We start from the raw sequence: 27,638 nt of genomic DNA, 5'->3' as shown, positions 1-27,638 counted from the left end.
ATGTTCAACTCCGTAGCCTTGCAATTTTGAACCCAATTCAAAAGATAAGGGAACTCCTGGATCGAGCATTGGGAGAAATTAGCCTTCGGAGAGGGCTTTTTGATTAATCTAACCCGCATTTGCGTTAGATCGACAGGAAAACCATGATTACCTCCCAGGGTTAGTCTGACATAAAGGAGACTCTAACCCATGATCCGTCTACCACTGAGGATATTTCACGGCAGTACTGTGGTTTGTGCAAGCCGGATGCGGAATTCGTATCGACCAGGCGTCGCTGGTATTCGAACTCGAATCACCTCATTGGAAGGCAAACGCTCTATCCCCTGAACCATAGCAGCTCTAAATTATCATTTGCCTATATTGTCATGTCTTTCAATTTAATGCATTATATTATTTAATCATAACATTATTGTAGTTATAAAATAATGCACGTTTCTAGCCACTCACCTGACTTATCAACAGACGGCCTTCAGCAAGTTCTTTCTCGTTGACTTCAATTTTCTTGTTGCATTCAGCTTGAAATGCTTCTAATTGACTGCAACGCTAAAAATAAAGCAAACCATGCATATAAGCAATACGCATGTCAAATTGATCAATATAACTACATTTAAAAATATTTTAAAAACAGATACTCTTAGAGAAAAAAAATCTATGATTAAAGAAAAAAATTATCTTAATTTGATCAAACTTATCTGTTGTAGAAATTTAAATCTGAGACATTTCTTCCAAAAATTACTCGTAAAATTTGTTTAGATATTTATAAATAAATAAATAAATTTATGCAAAAATATATGGGGTGGACAAAATAATTGAAACACTTCTATATTTACACAATTTTTGATCTTTCTCACAAAATATTTAAAAAATAATTTTATAAATTTCAAAATGTTTAGGGGTCCGATTTCTCATACTTATCAATGAAGTTTAAAGCTTTTTGAGGTTAGAGGGACTGACAATAAATTACAAGCAGGCAATAAAGTTTCGGATCACCCTATGCCAAAAAATAAAGCAATACATTTGTAACTTGTAACAATTATTTTGGTTTGCGATTATTGCACAAAATTTCGTAATCCTAGCCAACATATTAATGAAAATATGGACATTTTTATACAATAACGAATTTTTTTGCTATAAATAAAATTTTTGGAGCAATTTAAAATTAAAAGAATTATTGTTTTAAGATTTGAGAAAAATTTGTTTAAAACTACGCATGATATGAATAATTAAAGTAGTTTTTTTGTAATGAGCATTCGCTGGAAAAAATTTAATTTGCTTTTTCTTAATTCTGTAGAGGATCGTATTTGTCAGCTAATAAAAAAAGACCGATTTGAATGTCTTAAAAATTTAAATACTTTCAAGCAACTTTCTAAGTAGTTTTCGTGCTATTTAAAAGAAAGCTCAAATGATATGGGATTTTCCACAAATTTAATTTTGTACAAGATTTATTGAAATGATGGCGGCATTGTTGGGGATCATCTCCATTAAATGTACTTCTTCTTTCGCATGTTTTCTTTTCTTATACAATCATATTTCGGTATATGAATGTTTATTGTAAGTATTATCATTTGTTATTTAATTTTGTTTAATGATACAAAATAATATTTGTATAAACCTCTTAACATTTTGATTTTCTTTCAAAAAAGTGCAAAAATTACTTCGGAAATTGCTTGAAACCTTTTAAATTTTTAAGATACTCAAATCGAATTTTTTTCATTAGTTGCCTAATAAAATTCATTACAAAATCAGGAAAAAAATATTTCTTAACTTTTCTTCACGCATGCGCTGTGTAAAAGAACTACTTTAATTACTTATATATTGCACAGTTTTTAACAAACTTTTTTCAAATTATAAATTTTAAATTTCTCTGAAATTTTTGTTTAATTTTATTGAATATGTTTAAGGTTATAGCAAAAAACGTAAGACAAATTAACTCTGTATTTTCTTTATAAAAATTAGATTTTTATAAAAATGTCCAAATCTCCATAAATTTTTAAGCTAGGCTTACGAAATTTCGCGCAATCATTGCATATAAATAACCAAAATAATTGTTACAAGTTACAAACTTTCATATATTTTTTGGCGTAGGGTGTTCAAAAACACTATTTTCCGTTTGTAATTTATTGTTGGTTCCTCTAGCCTCTAAAAGCTTTTAACTTTATTAATTAATGTAAGAAATCGTATGATATAAACACTTTCAAAGTTATAAAATAATTCTTTAAGTCTTTTTTGAGAAATATGAAGAAATGTATTAGTATAGAAGTGATTCCGTTATTTTGTTCACCCCCTATAGACACTGATATATTTATATTTATAAATATGCTAAAATATGTAAATATATTTATGGATAAATAAACGCATTTGAAGAACCAAGGGGGAAAAACGGTTTGTGTCCAAGAAAGCTGATTCTGAAAAACGTATTTAAAGGATTGAGATTGGGAGATAGCATGCGATTGAAATTGAAAAAAGTAAAGCTATACATAATATTACAAGCATTTATTCACATCAATACTTCCAATATCAATCATAAAATCAATATTTCCTTAGTTGAACTCCTTTCATCTTCTTCACTACACTTTTCTTTGTTCGCTTTGTCTACGCTTGGACAGGAATTGTTTTCCCCAGCATGACTCATCTTCAAAGTATAATAACTCTTGTAGAGAGCTGATTTTCCGCGTTATTGATTTGTCACAACCACAAAACGTAACAAATAGTGATCCAATCGCGAAAATGTACATAGATGGTTCTACCCTTTAGTCTTCATTTATAAATTGTTTTTATCGTGTGTATAAATTATACATCGAATTTGATTTAAACAAAAAAAATATTAAAATATAAAACTTAGAGCTTTATAAAATTTGAAAGCGAATTGATGAATGAACATACACTCAAAGCTTAGATATTCATCTAAATAAAATTCACTTCATTTGAGATAAGAGTAACAAAATCTTTTAAAGTCTTCAATCCTCTCTCATAGACTTTATCTTGAGAAAACAGTGTTTAATTTTATCATCTTTTTTAATTATTGAATCTTACAGAAAAGGTAAGAATAATCAGCGGTTTCTTTTTAATTAAGAGTAGCTAGTTGTTTGATAAATAAATAAATCTGAAAAGGTTAAATGCTAGCAAGTTTTACAGCAAAAAACAGGTCCATCTATAGAAGGTTATTAGAATGGGAAATAGCAAAAATTGTTATATCTTACTGTTGTAAGGGCTTTCACTTCAGATTTCATTTTGCTAATAAAAAGTCTAGCGACGGTGAATTCTTCTTCAATTTTTCCTGAAACATCTGCTGAAAACTAAAATAATGATAAATATAAATGTAAGTTAGATAACATACTATTAACTTATAATGATAAATATTTTAAAGGTGGAGAACTTTATGTATTTTGTGGCAGCAATAAAAGAGTAAAAAAAAATCAGATCAATTTTGGGTGCTTTAATTTGAAGTAAGATTGATTTATGACGCAACTTTTGTCCATTTGTCATTTTACGAAAAATTAAATTAAATTTACTTTTGATATTCGTATTATTTTATCCTGTTTTTAATTTTATAAAAATAACGGAAACTACCTAACTTTTAAGCTGATCCTCAGGACAAGTTTACGTCAGACTTTTTCTGCAAAAACTGTTCAAAAACACATTTATGAAAATAAGAGGCTAAAGAAAAGGAATATTTTTGGAATAAAATAAAGGAATTATTTTTTTTTATAAGGAAAGGATTATTGACGCATAGCTAGTCTTCTGACATTTGTTTTGAGTACTTATCTATGGAAGTCCCGTTTTAAAATTATGCTATAAATCTATCTTTTAGAAGTTTGATTTTTTTTTATATATTTCTATTGAAGATACTCCGAACACAACTACCTTTATTTTGAGCTTTAATGAGATACCATTAACTATTATTCTTTGATAAATTATAATTTTTTGACCATTCCGAATGTTTTACCCTTTGCTATTAAATGTCTGGGCTGACGAAGATAAAATGGTTTACATGACTCGGTCCTCGGCATAATTGAAATATATATCTATTTATCTCTTTTGAATATAATCCTCAAATCAACACTTTTAGTAGTACCTTGAATAAAGTTTATAAACTCTTAATAGGGTATTATAATAAAAAAAAGTTTAAGTAGGTGTGTATAGATTTTTTTAAAAGTATTTTTTTCATGTGCTCACCTTTGTTTCAGCGCAATTATTTCCCAGTACGTGGCCGACTTCGCCAAGGTCTTTCAGTAAATTTGTCAGCATTTCAGTTGTTCTTTTCCTTTGATGCATCGTTTGATCCTTCATTTGTTGTAGTTCATTCTGAGCTGTATTTAGTTGCGACTATAAGGGAAACAAAGATATAAATTAGAATTAATTAGAATGAAGAGAATGAGAATTAACATAGAAAAACGTTAGGATAAAAATTGTTTCACTGTTATGTATATTAATATTGCTTATACTAGTAGATTTTAGTTTTAAATTCTTAATTTAGAAAACAATCAAATTCGAAAACTGCATAAAAAAACAAAGTAGAATAACAAAATAAATATTACAGGTAAATACCATTAAGTCGGATACCTGCAAGTGACATTATCGTAGATAAATCAATTCAGAAGTCAATCAGGTTCGACATACACACGTGACGTTGCTCACAGGTATCTAATTAAATCTGATTTAAAAAACATGGTTAGGCATAATTACTTCACTTCTTCTCGAATTGCAAGGACCTACTTAGGGATAGTAAAATATTTTATCGGAAAACAATACTTTATTGGCTTTTATTAATTATTAATTCATTAATTGATGAGATTCAAAAAAATGTAGAAGTCAGTGAGGAAAAACTGGATCCTACCAGGTAATTTTTCAGCCAGTAAGAACATACACAAAACGGTTTGGCTACAATTCAAGACAACTTCATTCTATATGGGGATTTATTAAGTTAAAAAAAATTGAAAACTTAGAGGAAGACTTTCTTAAATTATATTTTAGTGATTTTGACAAAATTAGCTTAAGAATATATGCATACTTTCAGAAAGATATTTTTAACTCCCTTTCTTGAATAAAGACTGATTTTTTTTAAATGACTGAAAATGTTCAGTGATTGAACCTGGAATTTATGGCCACTAGATTCGAAAAGAATCTATGAGTTAAATTCTAACATTATAATGAATTAGAAACAATAAATTCAAACGGTGCAAAAAATATTTTAAAAATATCAACAAAATAAATTTAAAACCACCAAGGATATTTTTTCATTTAATATATTTTTAAATTCGAAAATTTGCATGTTTTAAAAATATCCTTAAATATGTTTTTACACTGAACTTTTCAGGCATGCTATGTAACGTAATTTATTAATTTATATACCAATTTTTGACTAAGCTCTTCGTTCAGGCTTTCGTATTCTCTGTTTTTGTTCTCCACTTCTTGAGACTTCTGGTCGTAGTTGACGGCCAATTCTTCAAGAGCTTGTAAGACCTCTTTCACTTCTTCTTTCGCTGATTCGTTTTCTTGCTGAATGCGATTCATCTCCTGTTGAAGACTCTCGTAATCCTTGCGAGTAGATGTGATCAGCTGAATCAAAGAAGAAAAATATTACAATCATTTAGTAGAACACATAAATGCATATGGTGTTTAGAATTTCATAATTTTTAAACAACTATTATTTACTATCTAAACAACTGTACTATATTTAGATTTTTGAAGACTAAATTATTACTAAAGACCAAAATTTCAGAGTTTTGAATTATTAGTTTTAAATCTTAAGAAGTTCAATGTGATAGTATGAAAAGAATGTTAAAAACAAGTTTGAAATGAATTGACAACAATTAAATCGTAACCCTCAATCTAAATTGTTTCATAATCGATAGATTCAGAGTTAAAAATAAGGCTAGGTAGAAAAATATAGTCTGTTAATATTCTCTGTTAATAGACTATGTTATTTTATAATAATGTTAATATAAAATTTAAAAAATAGAAAAATGCACTAGGTAGAAAAAACAAAAGAGTAATTAATAAACATCTAAAACTATTTTATCATTATCAAAAATAGACGATATCAATGCTAAATACTGCTAAGTCAAATGGATATAATTTTAGATTTTGCTTTTATTGTTAAGTAAAAAGAATTGATATTAGTTGTTGAAGTATATTTTAATAGATCTTACACTTTATTAGATCTTATACTTTATTAGAAACACAATAAAAAAAATGAAGTTTAAAAATTAGGCACATTATCATATAAAGCATAAATTCTTACTCTAAAACAGTGGTCGCCAAACTTATGAAGCTTCTGAGATACCATACCAAAAGAACTACCGACTTTTTTTTATTAAAAAAAAATCTTACAATTGGATTATCAGCTCCGTGAAGGAATCAATAGGATTTGAAAATCGGAGCGTTAACGCTAACTACGAAAAATATCACCCCGAGCTACTAGTAGCTCGGGATCGATGGTTTGGCGATCACTGCTCCAAAACTTCGAATTGAAAATGAAACTTACTTCTTCTTGTTCAAGCATCTGTTCTTTCAATTTTTCGATCAATTGACTCTGCCTATCAATTTCGTCATCTTTTTCGTCTAATTGCGCGTATAGTCTACTTCTCTCTTCTTCAAACTTGACGCGTTCTGCGTTGCTGAGGGGTTCTGCAGATACTTGAATAATATTCACTGGAAGATTATTGACTGGAATATTATCCGTAAGACTAGCTGTAAGACTATTCTCCATGATGTCTTTCATCATGAGTTGTTCATCATGAGGCACATTCTCACCTGTATTGAGAGAAATATTGCTACAGATCTCTGATAAAACAAATTTTGAAAAAAAGTACAATTGGTAATAACACTCATTTCCTAAAATTTTTTTCGCTAATCATATTTTTAATAAATGACAACTAATGATATGCTTTTTCTTCTTTTCGATTTTGTTTGAAACGTTTGTTCGCGTGTCGAGTGGAGCATTTTAAACACGTTAAAATTGTAGCTTGATTTCATTAACCTGTTACACTAAAATTAAAAGAAAAGGAAAACTTTTTTTTTGTAATTAAAGTTCTTTTATGAGTGTCGTAGAATATCTCAAAGCGCTATTCTACAGGGTACGGCGAAGAAATCCGGATAAACAGTTTTTAATGTAACTTAAATTTTACTTTACAACCGTCATTGAACAGCCGAACCTATTTATTAGGTTTACAACAACTAAGCCTCGTAGATTTTAATCCAATCCAGAAGACAAGGGATCCGGGATCAAGTATTGTGAGAAACTATCCTTCGTGGAGGACTTTTTGATAGAGCTAACCTGCATTTGCGTTACATGGAGAGGAAGATCACGAGAACCTCCCACGGTTAGCCTGACGGCAAGGGGAGTCTAATCCATGATCCGTCTACCACTGAGGATATTTCACGTCAGCACTGTGGTCGGTGCAAGCTGGATGCGGAATTCGTATCGACTGGGATTCTAACCCGGTTCGCCTCATTGGAGGGCCAGCTCTCTATCCCCTGAGCCATCGCTGCTCAATCTATTTCATTAACGTCGAAGTAATTATTTTGAAAGTTTAAAGCTTTTCTGTACAGTGATCAAAAAAATAAATAAAATAAACGGACCACCCTGTATAACTTTTATTCTAATGATTGGATTTTCCCATTCTAGGACTCAATCATAATGCCTCAAGGGTATGTCCCCAATTAGGCTAATTTAAGAAGCCTGATTTTGTGAAATTTTGTCTCTGATTTCATAATTTAAAATGTCTGATTTCATAACTTAAAACAAATATCGTTTGTACATATTATTTAGCATATTTCAGCCTACCCCCTCGAACCATTAAGCCCTAGAACATGAAAATCGGATCATTAGATTTTTCTTTTGGCGCATTGTAAAACGATTGTGCATAGAGCAAGCAAACGATATCCCTGTCATTTCACTTGCTTGAACAACTCTAAAAGAGCAGATCTTTTAATTTCCTCTGCTTAACAACACGTATTCTAAGAGACATATTACAAAATATTTCATAATTAAAGCGGTAGACAAATATAAATGACTGACACATTAAAAAGAAATAAGTTAACTTCATTCCATTAGACAATAATTTAGTTGGAATTTTTCCCTCTGCACTTTAAAGGATGTCTTCGAAAAAAAGCAAAACCATTTCCATTTTTAAAATTTTGCACTCTTTATGAGTATTTTCTTTAGTCTTATTCTTAATTTTATTGTAATTTAGGATCTATAATTCCCACTAAAATGGAAGAAAAATTGAAAACTAGCTTATATGGTTTAAGTACACATCATAGAGGATAAGATGACTTATTATAGCTTCTTTAATATCATAGATTCTTTAAGTTCTCAAGAAAACAGTGAGGTTCTTTAACAAACACGGGCATTTTTTTAGAGACAAATTATCAGTTTAGTGGTAAATATGTTAATGATCATTTCCTTAAACTTTTACTCTTTATTTGTAACTTGGAATCTCAACTTTGCCCTAAAATTTAAAAGAACTATTACATTTATATACAATTTGTTACAATAGGTAATATCTTGTTTGTTCGAAATATTTTTTCCCATAGCAATAAATGTGATCCTGATTGTTTTTGTTTTTTTCTCCGATTTTTGTAGTTTTCGATCCACTTTTTACACTTCTTCTTCTTCATAAGCGCAACAGCCTTTCACAGGCCAAGGCTGACTAGCAGATTTTCCTCCATCTGGCCCTGTCCGGTGCGACGGCCCGCCATCGGTTGACTCCCAATAGCTTGAGGTCCTTTTCAACGTCGTCTATCCATCTTGTAGGTGGTCGTCCCCTACGTCTCGTCCCTTCAATTGTGGAAAAAGTCACTTTTTTGGCAGGGACGGCATCAGAATTTCTGAAGAGGTGGCCTAGCCACCTAATGCGTGATGCTTTAATAGTTCTCACAATGTCGGTCCCACCGAATTTGTTATATTTTTTGTAAATTTCCACTTTTTACACTCTAAAGTTAAAAAAAATTAATAAAATGAATAAAAATACGAAAAATAGCTTATATATTACTTTTTTGGATAAAAAAGGATTATATTTTAGAGGATGAAGTAACTCATTCTTAGAAATGAGTGAGAATTTAAGAAAGATAAGATTAAGAGATTCTTGTGCTTAGTGATGGTATGTTTTTTTATTCCAATTTTTTCGGTTTATTCCAATTTTTTCTATTTATTCTACTTTTGTAAGGTATTTTGTAAGGTAAGGCCTGCGGAGAGTGAAAATTTCTGGAAAGCGAGGCATTTCCTTTCGCCGAATGCATAATGATTGATTTAAAAAAAAAAATTAAATATTACCGTTTCTCCATCTGCTAAGTTCATATTCAGCCCTCGTGAGTTGAGCTTTTGTTCTAAGCGCCTTTTCTCTCTCTTTCTCATAACGACGTTTCCACTCTTCAGCTGTTAGCTCTTCGTTCACAATAACAGTATTCTTAATAGTTTTGGCTCTAAAATGCACACAAATTTCTTAAAATTGATGTAGCAACAAATATTCGACAAAAAAAATATGCATTGTTTAAACATTTGTGCAGATTGATGTAATAGAATCAAAATTATTCATGACTTAAACGGCTTTGTATATTACGTAGAACTCTAAACTAAGGAATGATTTTAAATATTTTTAGTAAGACTTAAGTCTTGAAAATTTATATGAGATTGACTATTATATGAGAATGACTAAAATTTAGACGAAAATTTACATGAATATTCCTAGAAACAACATAAATTTTTAGGCAGCATCACTATTTTATTTTACATATCCATTTTACATAAATTTTCATTTTGCATACAATATATACATAAGTTGTATGAAAATATTTTTATTATCTTCATAAATTTGTTATCAGATTGAAATTTTTTTGTTGCAAGAAGCCGTTCAAAATATGCTTCATACTTTGTAATTTGATTAAAAACAAAATAAATAAATGCAACCGGATTATTAGACTAATACTTTCGAAATATAATTCAAAAGCATCTCAGAAATGAATGAATTTAAGTTTTTTTTTTCATTTGATAAGGAAATGTGTTATTGTTTTTGAAAAATTGTCGATCAAAACATATGTTCGAAAATCGATTTTTTTTTCAATGTTTGAAAAACAGTTTAAATTTTACTGTCAGAACGATTAATACTTTTTTACAATATTTAAGCTAATTTTACGAAATTTAAACACACAATAACATAAAAATATTTTCAAAATTTAATAACTGTAACAGTATTTTGAATTCTTTAAATTCACTTTGCATTAGCAGTGATAGAAATACCTAATGAAAGTGTAGATGTGGTTCGTTGTATACCATATTTATTATTCGTATTATATTTCTAACGCATTCTGTATCATGAAACTAATTTTTATCGTATCTCTCAAGCTAATTAAATCTATAAATCGTAGAAATATATAATTATATATATTCGTTGAAATAACGCTAATTTTCGGTAATTTTATTTTAACAAAAAGCCTATATTTTTAGATGCAATTACAAACGTAAAAATGTATTCATAAAAATCAATTTAAAACTCAATAAATTTAAATTATTTCATTCGTTCCGAAAAACATACAAGTTAAGAATTGAAACGTTTAGTTGTAAAACTGCTGACAGATTTTTAGTATGGTAAACTAAATACAGCTCTTTTAAACAAAAAATTAGACACATTGACTTTGATTAAGTTTTCCTTCGTTATTTGAAACAAATCCAACTTTTTTTTATTCTTATGTTACTTAAAAAAATAAATATAATGGTCACACAAATACAAATAATATTCTTATGTTATTTATTAAAAAAATGAATAACACGTTTTCATTTGTAGTTATCATTTCTATTATTCAGTAGATACGTTTTAACTTTTTTTCATTTAAAAAAATGAAAGCTTAATTCCGCATATACCGTCAGATTTTTTTTAAAATAATAATGTAACTTTAACATTAGAAACTGATCCATTAAAAATTAAAATTTAAGCAAAAACCATTTTAAAATAAGTATGTCTGGAGTTATTTCCAAAAACCTATGTATGTTCACCTAAATCTAAATGCTTAAATGAAAGATATATTTCGCAAAATGAACCGATATTGTTTTCAGAACCAAATGTCTCAGTTTAACTGGAATCAGTTTTTAAATTACCTCCTGCCAAAATCAAGAGTTGATTTAGTTTCACATTCGTTAAATGAAGCTGGTGAACAACAAATGATGATGGTGGTCCTAGAGTTACCTCCTAAACTTTCTTGAAGTATCCTAGTTAGTTTACTGTCACGATAAGGTATATGAGATTTCTGAAAAGAAATTTTAAGTTTAAAGTAAAGTGCTTGTACGTTAAAAAAATATTTTTCTTAACGGATAAAAAGAACTTACATTTCCATCAGCTAAAGATGATATTACATTGCCAAGAGCGGAAAGAGATTTGTTAATGTTTTTTGCTTCGTCTAAGACCATTCCTTCGGCCCCTGTTTTGCTAACCTGTATGATAAGAAAAAAACATTTATATGATCGATGTTTAATTTGATTTAAAGTTTAGCATCAAAGATTCAAAGTTCCTGATACAATGAATTAAAAATCTAATTATATTTGTTTTTTAATAGCAGTATAATTTTGATTTGAGCTTTAAAAAAAAAGTCTTAGAAAGGCCTTATGAGCAGCGTTTTTGATGCATTAATATTTCTTTTGAAAAAAGCTCCTTAAGATATTCATTTAATTAAATGTCTCCTCTTTTTAATTTGCTTCTAAAAAGTAAGGTAAATTAAAATTAAAATCTTAAGTAAGGACGCATAATGCGATGGAGTTTGCCACAAAAGATTTGAAGCAAATATTTGTCAAAATATGAAAATAGAGTTTTATGAATAAAATATTAAGATTTGAAATCATTAAGTTATTTCCTGTAATTGAAGTGGAAATTAAAGCATTTATCAAAAATAATACTAATTTTTTAATTTCAAGATTTGTTAAAGATGTTGCCAATTTCACGTTTTGGAAATTTCATGATGTTGGACACTTTCATGTTTTTTTAAATACCAAATTTTAAATAAAATATGCATCTAAAAATAATTTTATATTGTGTATTTAATTTTAATTAACTATTTTTTTTCTTTTTAAATTAAATAATTATTTAAAGATAAACTTCTTCCTTGAGGACGAGGCCAAGCGCACGTGTTCGTGCAACTAAAATAGCAGTCCTCCCTGTTTTTTTCTTTTCTTTTAATAAGTAAATGAATAAATAAAATCTGGAATAAGCAAATAAATATTAAAATCTGGAACGAGAAAAAGAATTACGATAAAAAAAATTATTTGAGTTTCTTAAGATAAATTTTAAAAAACTCAATGTCAGCTTTCTATGCGTAGAAAAAAATCCAAAATAACAAATAAAATCATATTCAGATAAAAATACAATTTATCTTTATCCTGTTATTGATTATGAAGTATCATAAAATAAGGTTTTTACCTTTTCACTACCTGCCAAATCAACTAAATATAGTTTCCCGCTTAATTTCTTCTGATTTTCCAAATTTTCCTGCTTTACATTTATTAGAAACACGCTGTGACTCCTTGAACTATGTTCATTCATATCTAAAATTAAAAAATATATATTATTATTATTTTGATTACTGCTATCAAGTTGAATCTAGTTAAATATTTCAAAAAATCGTCTACTAAAATAAATTAATCATTCTAAAATGTATGCTTAAATTTGAAATAATAGAGGGCTGTTGTTGTTGTTACTAATGCTAATTGTCAATGCGAGCAAGCCTGCTATGGGAAACCAAGCTATTTTAATGCAAAGGGCGTGTTTCTGGTTTCTCAGTGGCTGTTTCTGCGGACCAAGAATACTACTTCAGCTACACACACGTCACAGCCCGTTTTACAGGGAGGATCCTTTCATACTCCGTTCATTCATCCAGAGTTCGTAAATTTGACCTGATTCAGAGACTCCAATTAAGTACCCCCGGAGGGATTAATTTGTTATGGGAACAAGGAGGACTTTGTGACCGCGACAGATTTATCATGAACCCATCACCATTTGATACACAGAGATTCTTCAGCCTGTCGGATTTAAACTCATGAGCCCAACGTTCTACTCAACCAGGCAAGTTCTTTAATTATTTTTAGTATGTATTTGCTAGTAGGCCATGTGAATTGTGCAACTGAAACATTAAAATATACGTTTCGTTAAATTATGTGCTAGCTATTTTTTATAAACTACTACTGTGATTCGCAGATTGCAACAATTGCAAGTATTTTTCCAATACAGGGATAAAAATACCTACATTGATCATGTTTTTCAAAGTGCTGTAATAACAAGCATTTTAAAGTTAAGCATTGAAAAATTCTCGGGATATAGTGAAATACGTAAAAAAGTGTAACTAATATTAAGGGATTCAAATTTTCGACTGTTTTGATTCCTAAACTATTGGAAACACATTTTTCAGACAGACGCTACACATTCTATTCTGGAAATTGTGAATATAAATCCACCAAACAAAGAAGATATGTTCATTCAGAGAAAGTACATTTTCTGCTTGATAAACTCACCATACCATTTGCACGAATAACTTGCATATTTAGGATTAGACTAGCGAGCCACTAAGTTTGAATAGTAAGTGAAAATCCGTTTATTAACAATCAAAAGTTATTAGAATGAACTCCCAGCTTTACTTCATTCGGGAGATGACATTTATTTTCATAAATCTAATATTAACTAAGCATTTTATAATTACAGCGTCTAGGCCCAGAATAGAAAGTAATAATTATATTAACATGAGAAAAGGCATGGTGACTCTGGGGAGGGGATAGAGCTCTCGCCTCCCAATGAGGTGACCCGGTTTCGAATCCCAGCGATGGCAGTTCGATACGAATTCCGCACTTGTCTCGCACGCATCTCGGTGTTGATATAAAATATCCTCAGTGGCAGACAAATCATTGGTTAGAGTCCCTTTGCAATTAGACTAACCGGGGGAGGTTTTCGTGGTTTTCCTCTCTATGTAAAGCAAATGCTGGTTAGTTCCAACAAAAAGTCCTCCTCGGAGGTAAATTTCCCCCAATATTTTATACTGGAGTTCCCTTGTCTTCTGGGCTCTAAATTACAAGGTTGCAGAGTTGAACAGTGATAAAAGTAAACGCAAAAATTGGATAGGCTGCTCAGTGACGGTTATAAGATAAAAATAAAATTAATGTGAGAAAGCTAAAATGGTTGCAATATTTGACACTGAAACCTATTTCTAATTCTGACTCGGGTATAGCAACCGTAACCAACATGTAATTTTCGAAAAATTTCTTCGGATTTTGAAACTTGGAAGAAATGAGTGCCCAGTTTATGGATGCCCGAATTCTTCACTTAGATATGTTGCTAACAGACATTAGAAAGGTATTTTATTGAAAACGACTATAATAGTAATGACAGACAATAAAAGTGAGAGAGATTAACTTACTCGTAACTGCAATGTGTCTATTGGATTTGCCTTCGTCTATAACTTCCATAACTTCTTCAGGACTTGTGACGAATCGCTCTGTCGCACCCTGTCATGAACATGTGCAAAATTTAATACAAACAATTTGCAGCGAGGCACATCATAATAAACTATTCTGTAATGACTTAATGATATCTTCTAAACGTCAACCGAGGTTTATTTTTTAAAAATAAATAAATAAATAAATAAAAAAAAACAATGAAGTGTCAGACTCGAGCAGTGGTGAAAATATCACCCAGTTCTACGTCTTTTATGCATAAATTGTTTTATATTGAATGATAAAAGATTGAAAATTGTCACAATCTTATAAAGAAAATATCACTCGTAAATCTCGATGATCATGATTCAGATAGTTTTTAGTCTAAAATATCAGTAGGTGAGAGAAATTTAATCATCATAGCATTTGTCTCCTTGAATTTTGGAATATTTGTTTTGAGAAATAAAGATTTTCTTTGCTTGTTTTAAACAAACTCTGAACTAGCACTAATATATCAATAAATTTTTTCAGGCGCAATAAAATTTGTAAGTACTACTCTGGAAAGAATCTGGCAAGAAATATTGACATTTCCACGTAAAATCAATGTTTTTTTATAATATTTTTTGTACAAAAAAAATGTTAACAAATAACTTCATAAACTATGGTGATTTTGAAAAAAATTATTTTGCGCATAGTTATTTTATGTTTAAAGCATTTTTGTTGAGAAAATAATAATATATTTTAAACCTTTAAAAATATAGTACAATAATAAAAAAAAATCCTAGAAGAAATGTTAATTTATAAAAATACTACTAATTTTGTTTTTCTGTTAAGCCGACTAAAACTCAGAAGAGTTCATATGTTCATCTCTTTTTTCTATAATAAAATATAGGTGATAACTAGTTATTGAATTATAAATTTTGAATCTGATTATCTTGAGATAAACTTACCTTTACAAAAGGAACTCTATTTTTGTCTTCGTGTACTGATAAATTTGTTTTAGAAACTAAAATTGAAATATTTATCATTAGTTCATTTTAAAATTACAACACACTTTCAGTAATTTTTAGAATGTTAAGTAAAACTCTTACCATCTAATAAATCCCTGATTTTGTCTAAATAAATTTCAAAATAGGAAATCTGAAACAAGTAATATTAGTTTGATGAATGTTGAACAAATAATATTGGTTTAAATTAATATGAATTTTGAAGATAAAAAAAATACTTTGTACTATTAAAATATAATTTATGCATCTTTAATCATCATTGAACACCTAAGGGGTATTGATGAGTTTAAGGCTATTACTTTAGTATACTATAATCCAAATGACCTCTCGTTTGTATTATAGACATAGTGGACCAAGATGACCAAGATGGCTTCTATTGAGACTGATGATATAGGTTCAAATCTCGGTTCTGGATGATGTTTCCGTCTTAAAAACATGCTGACACATAATACTCCAAATGTTAAACGATTCTAGGTTTAGAATTCCATTACTGACTGGATATTTCCTTTTTCTTGTCTCATTGTTAGGTAGAAGTTCTTGTCTTCTGAATCGTTTTCAAGACAACTGCTGTGAGTTTGCAACTGTTACTCATGACAGTTAAGTCATGTTCAGACTCTCTACGCTTATTTTGAAAATGGCGCAAAACGCCAATCTGGTGAAAAGTCATAGTTTTGTAAAAATGAAAAGCGTTTGTGGTTTAATTTTTTACATTTTGAAATACCTACTCCAATGCTGCATTACCTGGGCTCATAAAAATTTGCAAAAACTGAGAATAAGGCAGTCATTTTTGATAATTTTCCTCCAAGTGGAAAAATATCTCCAAATTGGCGATTTCTAAAAAAAGTTTTATAGCTTTTAAAATATTTAAGTTATTTGTCTGTTCAAAAGCCCAGATGATTCTACTCGGCAAGATTGTCTATATAACTTAAAATCATCTCATCGCTTCAAGTACTTAATCTATGACTTTATTTTCCTTGGTGACAGAGCTTTGAAAAAAATCGTTAATGTACCACCTAATAATATGTTTGCGAGGGGTGCCAGACATGAAACCATTGGGTCAGAGCAAATGGATTGATTATGGACTCGACTGTGATAAGATACGCTTATAAATGCGATCAAATTTATGTCATATTGATTTGCAAACATATTATAAATTTGACGATGATCATTAATCATAATTAATAATTATTCGATAAATTCGAAGGGGGCTATTCATCAATCAAATAAGTCTCATATAAAGCAATTTTTGCTTCAAACATTAATGTTTATTATCTTATAGGCAGCAAGTTAATAACCAAATATCTATACCCGGATCGCCCAACAATGCAAACTTCAATACTTAATACGTTTTAAATTTTAAATAAATATGAATCAGTTTTTTACATAATTCTAACTAACGCCCTTTTGCTTATAGATTTAAAAAAAAATCATAAAAACTCCAGAACAGGAGTATGGAAGAAATTATTTATGAACATCATAAGTTTTGGTAAAGCAGGTGGAGTCCATGAGATCTATTTGACAATATACTGACCTTACATGTATCGTTATTTACTCTCAGTTTTTCATGAGCGGTAATTTTTCTCCTTATATTTCTTCGTATTATAAAACTTTTCGTATTTTTCTTATGTTTGTTTCATATTTTTTAAATGTTATTTTGACTTTCCTCCGCAGAAATTAAACTTAATACTTTCATGTTACTCTCTCGCATATGCAAGCAACACAATTTTATTGTATATTTTTCTTATTATTAACCATATAATACTTGTTTAACTATAGAACTTAATAACACTTACTGTATTATTGCTTCTGTTACATTTCTTTTTTTCTAACAACAATGAAAGGGAGGACTATATAATTAGCCTAAGGTATCTGACTAGTGCAGAAACATGATTTTGAGCAAAAGTTTCGAAATTGAGTTCATTATAAATTTAGAATTCCTATACTCTTAGCTTTTTAAAAAATACTTTACTTTTTGTACTTCATTTATTAACAAAGTTATATCAGTTTTTGTGCAAGGTGATAACACTGGGTAGACTAACAGTTTTAAGTCCTTAAATGTATTTATCTCAAAATCAGATTTTTTTTTCACATTTTACACCACCTTAAACACGATATCTCAAGTTGTTTTTAAAATAATTGTACACAATTTTTTATAAATGTTTATGATTATAGCTCGCATGTTTTGAAATACAGACTAAGAGAAAAAACAAGAATTTCGTTTTCTATTCATGTTTTCTCGTAAATACAAGTGTGGAAATTTTTAAAAATTTGCTTTTTTAACTTATATTGATCTCTTACTAAGTAGTATATGCACTTGCTTTTAAGATAATGGTTCAAAACATAGTTGATAGCCTTCCAAAGGAAATCCTCATGAAAAAATAATAATAATTGTTCTGCTAGTTTTTCAAGTTTTTATAAATAATAAGACAAATAAATTATTTTTTTTAAATTTTATATTAATATTTTTTTAAAAATTGTCTAAACTAGTCGGATACGTTAATTATCGGTTCTATTCTCTATGCAAATACTTGGTTCTTGTTGTAACTTATTTGCCGTAAAATTATTTTCTTTAGTATTAGTTAGTATGTTTAGTGATTAAGTTTGCATACACAAAAAATGGTTAGCTAAATCTGTACTGTTAAACTTACCTTTATATGAAATTCTATATTTTCATCCATGGAATAGATGTGATTAAATATGTCATTAACGATTCTAGGAATAATACCTTGTTGAATGTGATCACCCAGGATACCCTAAAAGGTAAAAAATAAATTTACATTGATCTTTCCAATAAAATGTATCTTAATCAATTTAGCAATAAGAGTTGGGAAATAAAATGCCCCCAAGACGTTGCAAAAAAAAAAAACCAAAGATATAATAAAATTAATTACATTTGAATCAATAAAAAAGTCAATAAAAACAAAATAAATAATTTTATATTATTTGACACATTTTAAAAACTGTTTCAATTATTCAAAATTCTACAAATCCTGTAATTTTTTTTAAAGAAAAACTTTTTTAAAAAAGTATTGAATTCACAATGCTTGAATAATTCTTGACTTTGAGAAGAGAGAGTTTGGCTCCTTTGTTGATATATTGTTTTATTATGGTGCAATAGACATTGAAAAAACTATTTTCATGTGTTGGGATATCGCACTACGTATTTTAATAATATATTCTTTTAACTTATATTTTTATATTTCTAATTTACTTTATTTCATATGAACTGAATTTCTGATTAAGTAACACAACAAAATGAAAATCTTTTTCAAGCTACTATAAATTTTTAGGAAAACAAAATAGAAGAAATTAGCTTCTTCAAAATATTGTATTCATAAGTTCAGTGGAAGCTTGAGATGATAGCAACTGACTATCGGCAGAGCTTCGGTATCCATTTTAAAATATACTGCTTTTAGTTGAAAATATTTTCAATTTGTGTTCAGATATTTGAGTTTCGAAAGTTTTTTTCAATCTCTTCCGTAAAAAACATATCAAACTTTCCTTAACATATTTTTCTAACACTCTATCATTTGGATTGTAAATGCTCATACATAAAATAATTAACTTATAAATGAAAGCTTGTTTATGTGAAAAGAATCCAATTATTAATTTTTTTCAATGGATTATATTTTTACCTCCATTGTGTGAGTTTTACCACTTGAAGTCTGACCATAAGCAAATATCGTGCCATTGTATCCCATAAGAACATCTGAAAAGATAAAGCAAACATTAATTTTTTTTTAAAAAGTGAAATAAAAAATAAAATTTTAAGATCAAGCCATGCAAAATTATTTAATGGTGACTTGTAAAGTTTAGTAGAGAATAAAAAAAGTGATGGATTTATAAAAATAGGGAGAAACTACATAATCAATACAAAGGTTCATTAGGTAATCTAGATAACTTAGAATAATGTCAAGGTTTAGGACTGTTTATTACATGCTTTCAAGATTACTGTTAATTTTCTGTTTAAGAAAAAAACTGTATACCCAGTTATGATTGCAAAAAGGGTTTAATGATCTTTTTAGAAAAGAAAAGGTTTTTTACATGCATGCTTAAAATTTCAAATTGGAAAACTGCGTTCGAAATAATATATGTCCATAAATAAAACAAAAATTTTTAAATGTATTAATTAGTTACCTAATAAATAAGAAAATCGTGTTCACACAGTTCTCGGTAGGTTAGCCTGGATGAAGTAGATTATCTTTTTTATTTTAATAGGATAATTAATTGTAATTTTTAAGTGAACTATTTAAAACTATTTTAAGAGAACAAATTCTTTTTTAAAAAACTTATTTTTTCGACTTTGATTAGAAAAAATATGCATGCTTTAAAATTTGGTTAAAATGTTTACCTGAAAAAATAAATAGCTAAAACATTTTTTTTAAAATTTATTCATCATTTATCCACATTTTTTTAAAATTTAATTTAAATGTTACATATGCTTGAAATGAAAAAAAAGTATATTTTCTTTAGCTTTTTAAGTATAATGAGATAATTATTTTATTCTGACTTTGTTAATAAGAATTATTTCATTTAAAAACAACAGTACTTCAATGATATTTAATAAAAATTTAGTCTAAGAATGTTGAAATTTCGACATCTTATTTTCAAGGATTGCTTATGGAAAAGTAACACTGTAGTGAACACAACTTTTAAAAAACTTTTTGTTAAAATTTTGTACGCTTTGTTCAGATAAAATTAAATGGAAATTGAAGGGAAGATTTGCAAAAATTTTTAATTAAAAAAGAAATAGAAAGGAACGCTTAAGGTGAAATTTAGATACTATAAGGCTTCGTAAAATAAGTTGCACTAAAAAAAAAATCCTTCGCTCAATATTTAGTGAATTCTGTCAAGAAGAAAAGTGCGAAATCCCATTAAGATCGGTGCATTTTTTATGTAAAACCGTACTCACTCTCATCTAAACAGAGATTTGGGAAAATTTAAATTTTTTATTTTCGCTCTTAGCTGATTGTGAGAGAGTAGATTTTTTTTCTCCTATAGACGATTTTACATTGATTTAAAACTTTGGGCATTTATTCCTTACATGTAATACTTAAAAGTAAAAAAAAAAAAAGGAAAAGAAATTCTTTTTTTTTTTAAATATTCTTTTTGAAACTCATGTAACTCCTTAAAATAGTAAAAAAGCTAATCTGGTGAAAAATAAAAAAAAAAAGTTTGTTTCCAAGAGTGAACATTAAAAATTTTCTAGTTATTCTCATGACGTTATGTAAATAGCTAAAGTTCGTTCATTTGTTTACAATCTAAAATAATTAAAAAAACCAAAACTATAATAGATTTTAAGTTTGAAATAGTAAATTAAATTAAAATTAGATACATTTTTTTTCCACTCAGAACTTTAAAATATTGCTTTTCCCCTTTTTTCCAATTGCGTTTGGGAGAAAAATCACGCACATGGGCGGTCTTTTCGATTTTATTGTTCTATTCATAGGAAGGTAAAAGTGATATCGAACGGGCAGGCTTCGGCGACCACATGTCCATAAGAGAATGGCTCAAAATCTTCTTAGATCACGTGATACGCTGACTATCGATCTGGGCGGTGGCTAGCTTCTTACACAACTTTCCCCCTTCTCTTTGCTCTCGGTCTTACTTATCAGCTGATGACAGACATCAAATTCACTATCTTTTATCATCAAGCATTTACTGCTTCTTAAAATTTTACATAAAAACTGAAGAATATTCAATCTTTTTTTAGTAAAGGGTTGAATTAATTTAACCCTTAAATTATTATTTTAACAGAATAATAATTATCATTTTAATAATAATTTTCCTTTAAATAAAAATACTCTTTTCTTTTATTACCTCCGTAAATTTCTTTGCTGCCAGATTTTTTAAAAACATTTTTTTGGTTTAAAATTTAATAATAAAGAGAATTATTAAATTTGTTATATTTTAAGGAATTCAATGTTTTGGAAAGAATATACGATTATTTATAGAAGTACACAACCCTACAATAATGGAAGAGACACTTTCAATTTTAGAATTTTTTTTAAATTTCGCAATTAATACTTAAAGGATTATTTTGTAACTTTAGAAGTGTTTAGTTCATGCGATTTTTCATACCCAGAAATAAAATTTGAAGCTTCCAGAGGTTCGGGAGACCTACAATATATTATGATTGAAAACAAAGTACTTTCGAGCCCCCTATGCCAGAAAATGAAGCAATAAGCTTGTAACTTGGATCGATTACTTAAATTGTTATTTTTAATAACTGCATAAAATTACGCAAATCTAGTGTAAAAATTTCTAGAAATAAGGATACGATACATTTTTATAAAAAAAAAAATTGTCTTACATTCTTCTGCTATAACTTTAAAAATATTTATTGGAACTAAACAAAATTTTTGGGGCGATTTAAAATTAATTACAAAACTATTTATAAAAATTTTTTTTAAAAAATTTTAAAAACTGCACCAGATGTGAGTATTTAAAGTAATTCTTTTACACTGCACATGCACAGAAAAGATTAAAAACATTTTTTCCATAATTTTGTAGCAAATCGCATTTTGTTTGTCTACCAGACCTTTGAAAGCTTTAAATCTTATTGCAAAGTATGAAAAATCGTATGAACTAAATATCTCAAAAGTTACAAAATAATCCTTTAAGTATTTCTTAAGAAATTTAAAAAATTGTCAAAAACTGAAAGTGTTTCTTCCATTATTGTATGGTAGTATATACTTCCTTAGAAATTTCATGTAATAAAAAATACAACATAATTAATATACATCATATGCAATAAATAAAATATGCTTTTAAAATTCAAAATATTTTTGAATTTTAAATTTATATTTTCTTTAAATCTATTACTGAAAATAGCTCTGTCCCATACACATTTCGATTTTTTTTCTGTTTATGACACAAGTCATTAATGTAAGTTATTATTTATTTTATTAATTAGTTTATCAAATATCATCTACGTTACCGGTATATGAGAAAAACCATGGACAAGAAAATGTGGTCTAGGAAATATCGAGTTAGTTTGAAAAATGGAGAGAAAAAAAAGGTAGGGAAGAAGGAAGGAAAAGGATAAAATAAAGGTAAAATGTAAAAATAAAAAAAAAATTAACAAAGAAAGGAAATGAGGAAGGATGACACAAGTCATTAATAGAAGAAAATGTATATTCGCAAGAAAGAAAGGTAGGAAGAATATGTTTGAAAAAGGGGAGAATGGGTAAAAAAAATTAAAAAACGATGAAGAAAATTATGAAGGAGAAAGAAAAAAAGAAGAAGGAAAGAAGAAAATAAAGCAGAAGAGGAGAATGAAAGGGTGGATGATTAAAAAAAAGGGTAAAAGATAAAATTAAAAGAAAAAAGCGTGGAAGTGTTGGAATTAGTTGCGTTTTTCTAAACATAGTAATTTTTTATTTTTTCCTCTCGTCATACTTAATTGGTATATCACACGATGAAAATTATTGGCAAGACAATCGAAAACACAATCGTATCCTCAACTTCCTCCAAAAATTGGCCGAAACTTTTGTCCAAAATATCAACAACCTATTTCTCTCACTGAGAAAAAATTGTCTATGATTTAAAGCAATTCACATTTTAACCACTCAGATCATTTGCAGTTTATGACGTTTCAATTCAATGCGATGACATTTACAAATGTAAATAATAATGGCGTCAGTGGAGAGGAAGAGGATTATCGGACGAAATTTTTCATTGATGAAAAAGAACAGTTTTATAGTGTAAAAATAACATTCATTTTTAAATTTAAGATTTAAAAGTACTTTCATCTGATGAAAAGAAAAACTCAATGCAATTGATGTACCATAACAGCAATCTGCGCATCATATTATATTATGGAATAGGGTACTAGATTCATGCGCAGAAAAGTACCACAATCAGGAAATTTATAATCTAATTTAACATCCAGCTAACTCCAACTTCTTTGACTTGAATGCAAAAAGCTATACATTTAATGATGTCCTGCAGTGGACTGGTCGTAAGGACAAGGTTCCCAGTAGAACACCGAAGTTAAGCATCACTGGCTGCGGTCAGTAAGCGAGTGGGTGACCACTTTGATCAGCCTGCGTAGGGACCGAGGGGCCAGGTTATCGGCCATCGTTAATCTGCTCTACCGTAAAGTGCTCGACTTCGCGCTCAGGTCGTCGGGCTACCAAAGCAGGGGAGCCATCCCCTCGCAAGAGGGTCAGAATTGCGATGGCATGTCTTCGGATCCTCCTCAGGGATGTTTCCCAGTGCGTCGCCAATACCCCATTGTGCTGCTCTAGTGCGACATAAATAAAGTACCTACCAATCTGCACATAATTTTAGCGGTGGTAACTGCAGTAAACTATTTTCTTGTTAAACGTTTTTTTTTTTTTTTTTTTTTAAGAATTACTGTTCTAAACTAATTCATTCTAAACTAATAGAATTAAAACTTATTATAATTCGTTCCAATCAGAACTTTGATTACTTTTGATAGTAATAATATCTATTTTCATATAGACAAGGATTTCTGCAACCGAAAAGATTCAATTAGCCAAGTAACTCTCCAAACTTTAATTCATTATTCCAACTTATGAAATATAATATAATAGAGTTTGTAATTTTTTATTTTTAAATTTTAATCTTGGTTTATAATCTTTAATTTTGTTGATTATAAAAGCATATGTTCAATTATTTGAAAAAAGTCTTAACTTTTTCGTGTTTCTTTTTTAATAGTCATTTTATTCTTTCCTAAGAATTCTTTAAGTTTTGAAAAGCTTGTTTTGAAGCAGTAACAGTTAGAAAACTCAGAAATCATGTGGGGTAAATATTTACCTTGTCTCTTACAAATTTATGATACGGTGCTCTTAAGAAGACATTGTTTTTCCTTTAGTTATTATTTAATTTATATGTTGAATGTTACAATAAATTTGTTTTAAAATAAGTCCAGTAATTTTTAATTATATTATATTATACCAATGTTTTTAATTCCCCAATAATAAACTGTAATTATGACATTTAATTCGTCATAACCAAGCCTCTTCCAATAGAAAATCATTATAATCAAAAATGATAAATTCGCAAAAGTATTATTTCCGATTATAATTACAATTAATGTAATATCAATTAATTAATTATATGACAATAAAACCTTTAGACACTGTTAAATTGGCAAGTCAGGTATTATTTTTTACGTATTTTTTTGAACTAAATTTTTTAGAAAATCTAAGTTGATTTGATAGGTCTTATGGTTGTAAAGTTATAAGTACTTTATGGGTAAAAGGCAAGTCAGAAATTGTAAATTTCATGCATAAAATCCTCATTTCTTTTAAACTATTAGTTTAAAGGATTAGTTTTAATTTTATTAGACTTAGTGTAAAATAAATTTGAAGTAATGTCTCAATTGTCTAAATAGCAATGTCTCAATTGTCAAAATAGCAATGTCTCTTGCGTAAATTAGTTTAAATACTTTGTTCACGCGAAACCTTTAATAAATTTTATAACTGCTAAACTATTAAATCAGACAACTTTCTTTTATGTTCATTCGATTCAGCGTAATGATAACCATGGGTAGCGATACCTTCCCTATATAGCAATGTAAGATAAGTAAATATTTATTAGTCAAAAACTACACTTTTACCTATATAACTTCAAAAATATTAGCCACTCGATTCAATGTAAAAATAAAATCAGAAAATGCTAGATAAAAATGATTTAAGCTTACCCCTTTATCCTTTTAAAAATGGAATATTGAAATGCGTCTTTATCTTAAAATCATTTCCATATCAGTGATAATTATTTTGATACTCGGCAGCTTTACTAATGTGCAAGTGAATTGTTTAGAATTTTTAATTGCAGCTTAACAAAGATTATAAAATGCACAAAATTAACTAATACCAATTCTACAATGTTTGTGATTTCCTTTTCCTCCCTTTACGAACAGCGTTGAAAAAATATGAGTTAATAGCTTCAGACGATAAAAAAAATTATATTAGCTAAAAGTTTAGGATAAATAATAAAACATGGTAACCCGTTACGGTCAACAGTTCGGGCAAATAAGCAACCCTATCGGCAACTCCGAACAGCAAAATTGCCTTTTCAGGTGAGGTTACGCTTACGTAGCTCATATTCTTCTCTCGTGTGATATTCGTATTAAGTTTAGATAACTGGCCAAATATTCAATAGCTTTTACTGTAGTTTAAGTAGTTTTAGTACTATATGCATGCGAAATTTTTTTTATTGTATTCGTGAAACACACTATGGATAACAACATATTAATCAAACTTTTAAAAAAATTATTTAAAGAGAAGTTTAGAAAGAAAAGATTTTGCCATAGTTGTATTTATAAAACAAGTTTACAATCTCTTAAGTTTCATTCTTAAAAGAAAATGGAATCATCAACAAATATTTAGTTATCAGATTACTAATGATTCTATCATGTAACTTTGCTGAAATAACGAATTTCCTTATATAAAATTGATATCTTATTTCAAATTTATTAAACTCTTGTAATTAATCTAATAATTCAAACTAAGTTAGTAATCTTTATATATTCCACGGAATCATAAGCCCAAAGTGCTGTTTAAAAATATTATACAGTTTTCAAGGTTAATAGAGGTAAAAACAAATAGAGCACAGTATCCAGAATCACAGGCACTCTAAATTGATTACACAGATAATCAAATAATAAAAATGGGATAAACTGAAATACAAGACTGGATTTAATACATAATAAACTTACCTTTAACTATTGCTTGTGCTGAATCGTTATATACTTTTTCTTGAGTAGCATTTGGCTTAAATACTTTGTCATATATGTACACTTTGCCCTAAAAAAATTTATAGTTGTTAGTAATTAATAAACCATACCCTCATCATTCAATTGAGTAATTACTAATAATTGAGTAACATTAATCAGGTTCACAGAAACCATGAAAAACATCATTTAATAGAAGTGTCTCTGTAATGTTTGCATTTTTTGTTTGTATCTTTCAAAAATAAAGTTTTTCATGAAAATATTTATCTCAAAGATTCATTCTATGTGAAACTATTGTTTTAAGAAATAAAATTGTAACCCTCTTGATCCCTTCTAATAAAATTTTTTGGAAATAAGTGATAAAAGATCCATTTTTTGAAAAATTATAATTAATGTTGATTGTATTAACTATATGTTGAGTAGCATTTTCAAAAAATTAAATTTTAAAATTCTTTATGAATTTATGATGGGCTTCAGTACCGACGTTCAAGATATATGCCTCAATTTTAAATCCATTTTTCAAAAATAATAACAATAATAATACTGTTTTGCAAGGGGCTTCTTGACATTTATGCACATCCCATGAGAGATTTACCCATTTTCACTAAATGGCCTTAAACATGTTCTTCCCATTAACCTTTTAAGTCAGGTTATTGATGTTACAAGAGCAAACGAGTAATAATTATGATGAGTAAGGATTTGTTTTGAATAAAGATACTAAAGAAAATTTAAATTATATTTTACTAAATTTATAAATTTTGAATTTTAATGATGTTTAGAAGTAATATGTCAGAGACAGTTATTTCTAGTTATTTCAAAATTCCACATGACCAGAAATGTATGTAATATATTAGCAAATAAACGTTCTTCACTATCCGACGCATTTAAGAAAGTCCAAAAAAAGAATATGGTTTATTATTTTGCTTTTTAAAACACTCGCTTCAAACTTTCAATTCAAATTTTTTATTCATTGAAATAAATTAGGAAAAAGTAATAAATACGTTTAATTACAAAGAAGAGTAAAAAGTGCATAAACGTGAATTTAATTCATGATAGTTAAAAAGAGCAAACAAAATTGCTTAAAAGCTCCTTATCATCTATATCAGTGTTCCCCAACCTTTTTTTATCACCGCAGACCTGTCAACGTTAGATAATTTTTCCGCGGCCCTCTGGGGGGGGGGAGGACGTTGATTGTTTATATTTTAGATTATTTTGTATTATTAATTTAATTTAATTGTATTTAAACATGCCTTGAAAATAAAATACCGTTATACCAAAAAATAAGTATAAAGTGATTTAACATTTTAACTTAACGTTAAATCAATGAGAACCCTGAGTTTGCTTCTTTGCAATGAGACGGTTCCATCTGTGGGTAATCGGAGACAATGCGTTACAAACATTAAAAAATTTATGTCACTGCCTTCGGGGGCCACTTTTTTAAAATAAAGTAAATTTTAATGGAACACAGATATTTTTAATTTGGGGTATAAACCTAGGAATTTAAATTCCACGAATA

The 27,638-nt window shown here is 28.4% G+C and overlaps 1 protein-coding gene across 1 annotated transcript in view; it reads right to left on the bottom strand.

Annotated features, from left to right (window-relative positions):
- Positions 1-27,638, bottom strand: part of LOC107442085 (kinesin heavy chain) — a 59,372-nt gene that overhangs the window by 15,954 nt on the left and 15,780 nt on the right. The window contains exons 2-16 of the mRNA XM_016055554.3: positions 26,108-26,195; positions 19,053-19,126; positions 18,066-18,170; positions 15,502-15,550; positions 15,361-15,416; positions 14,395-14,482; positions 12,411-12,535; positions 11,327-11,431; positions 11,099-11,247; positions 9,281-9,429; positions 6,488-6,756; positions 5,353-5,559; positions 4,177-4,326; positions 3,201-3,296; positions 448-543 (exon numbers count right to left, since the gene is read on the bottom strand). Of these exons, the coding sequence (XP_015911040.1) occupies positions 448-543; positions 3,201-3,296; positions 4,177-4,326; positions 5,353-5,559; positions 6,488-6,756; positions 9,281-9,429; positions 11,099-11,247; positions 11,327-11,431; positions 12,411-12,535; positions 14,395-14,482; positions 15,361-15,416; positions 15,502-15,550; positions 18,066-18,170; positions 19,053-19,126; positions 26,108-26,195 (1,806 nt within the window). The remainder of the gene's footprint in view (positions 1-447; positions 544-3,200; positions 3,297-4,176; positions 4,327-5,352; positions 5,560-6,487; positions 6,757-9,280; positions 9,430-11,098; positions 11,248-11,326; positions 11,432-12,410; positions 12,536-14,394; positions 14,483-15,360; positions 15,417-15,501; positions 15,551-18,065; positions 18,171-19,052; positions 19,127-26,107; positions 26,196-27,638) is intronic.

Source organism: Parasteatoda tepidariorum, chromosome 4 (assembly GCF_043381705.1).
Source record: "Parasteatoda tepidariorum isolate YZ-2023 chromosome 4, CAS_Ptep_4.0, whole genome shotgun sequence".
Taxonomy (NCBI): domain Eukaryota; kingdom Metazoa; phylum Arthropoda; class Arachnida; order Araneae; family Theridiidae; genus Parasteatoda; species Parasteatoda tepidariorum.
The sequence above is the reverse complement of the archived record's forward strand: the minus strand, read 5'-3'. Positions and strand labels throughout refer to the sequence as shown.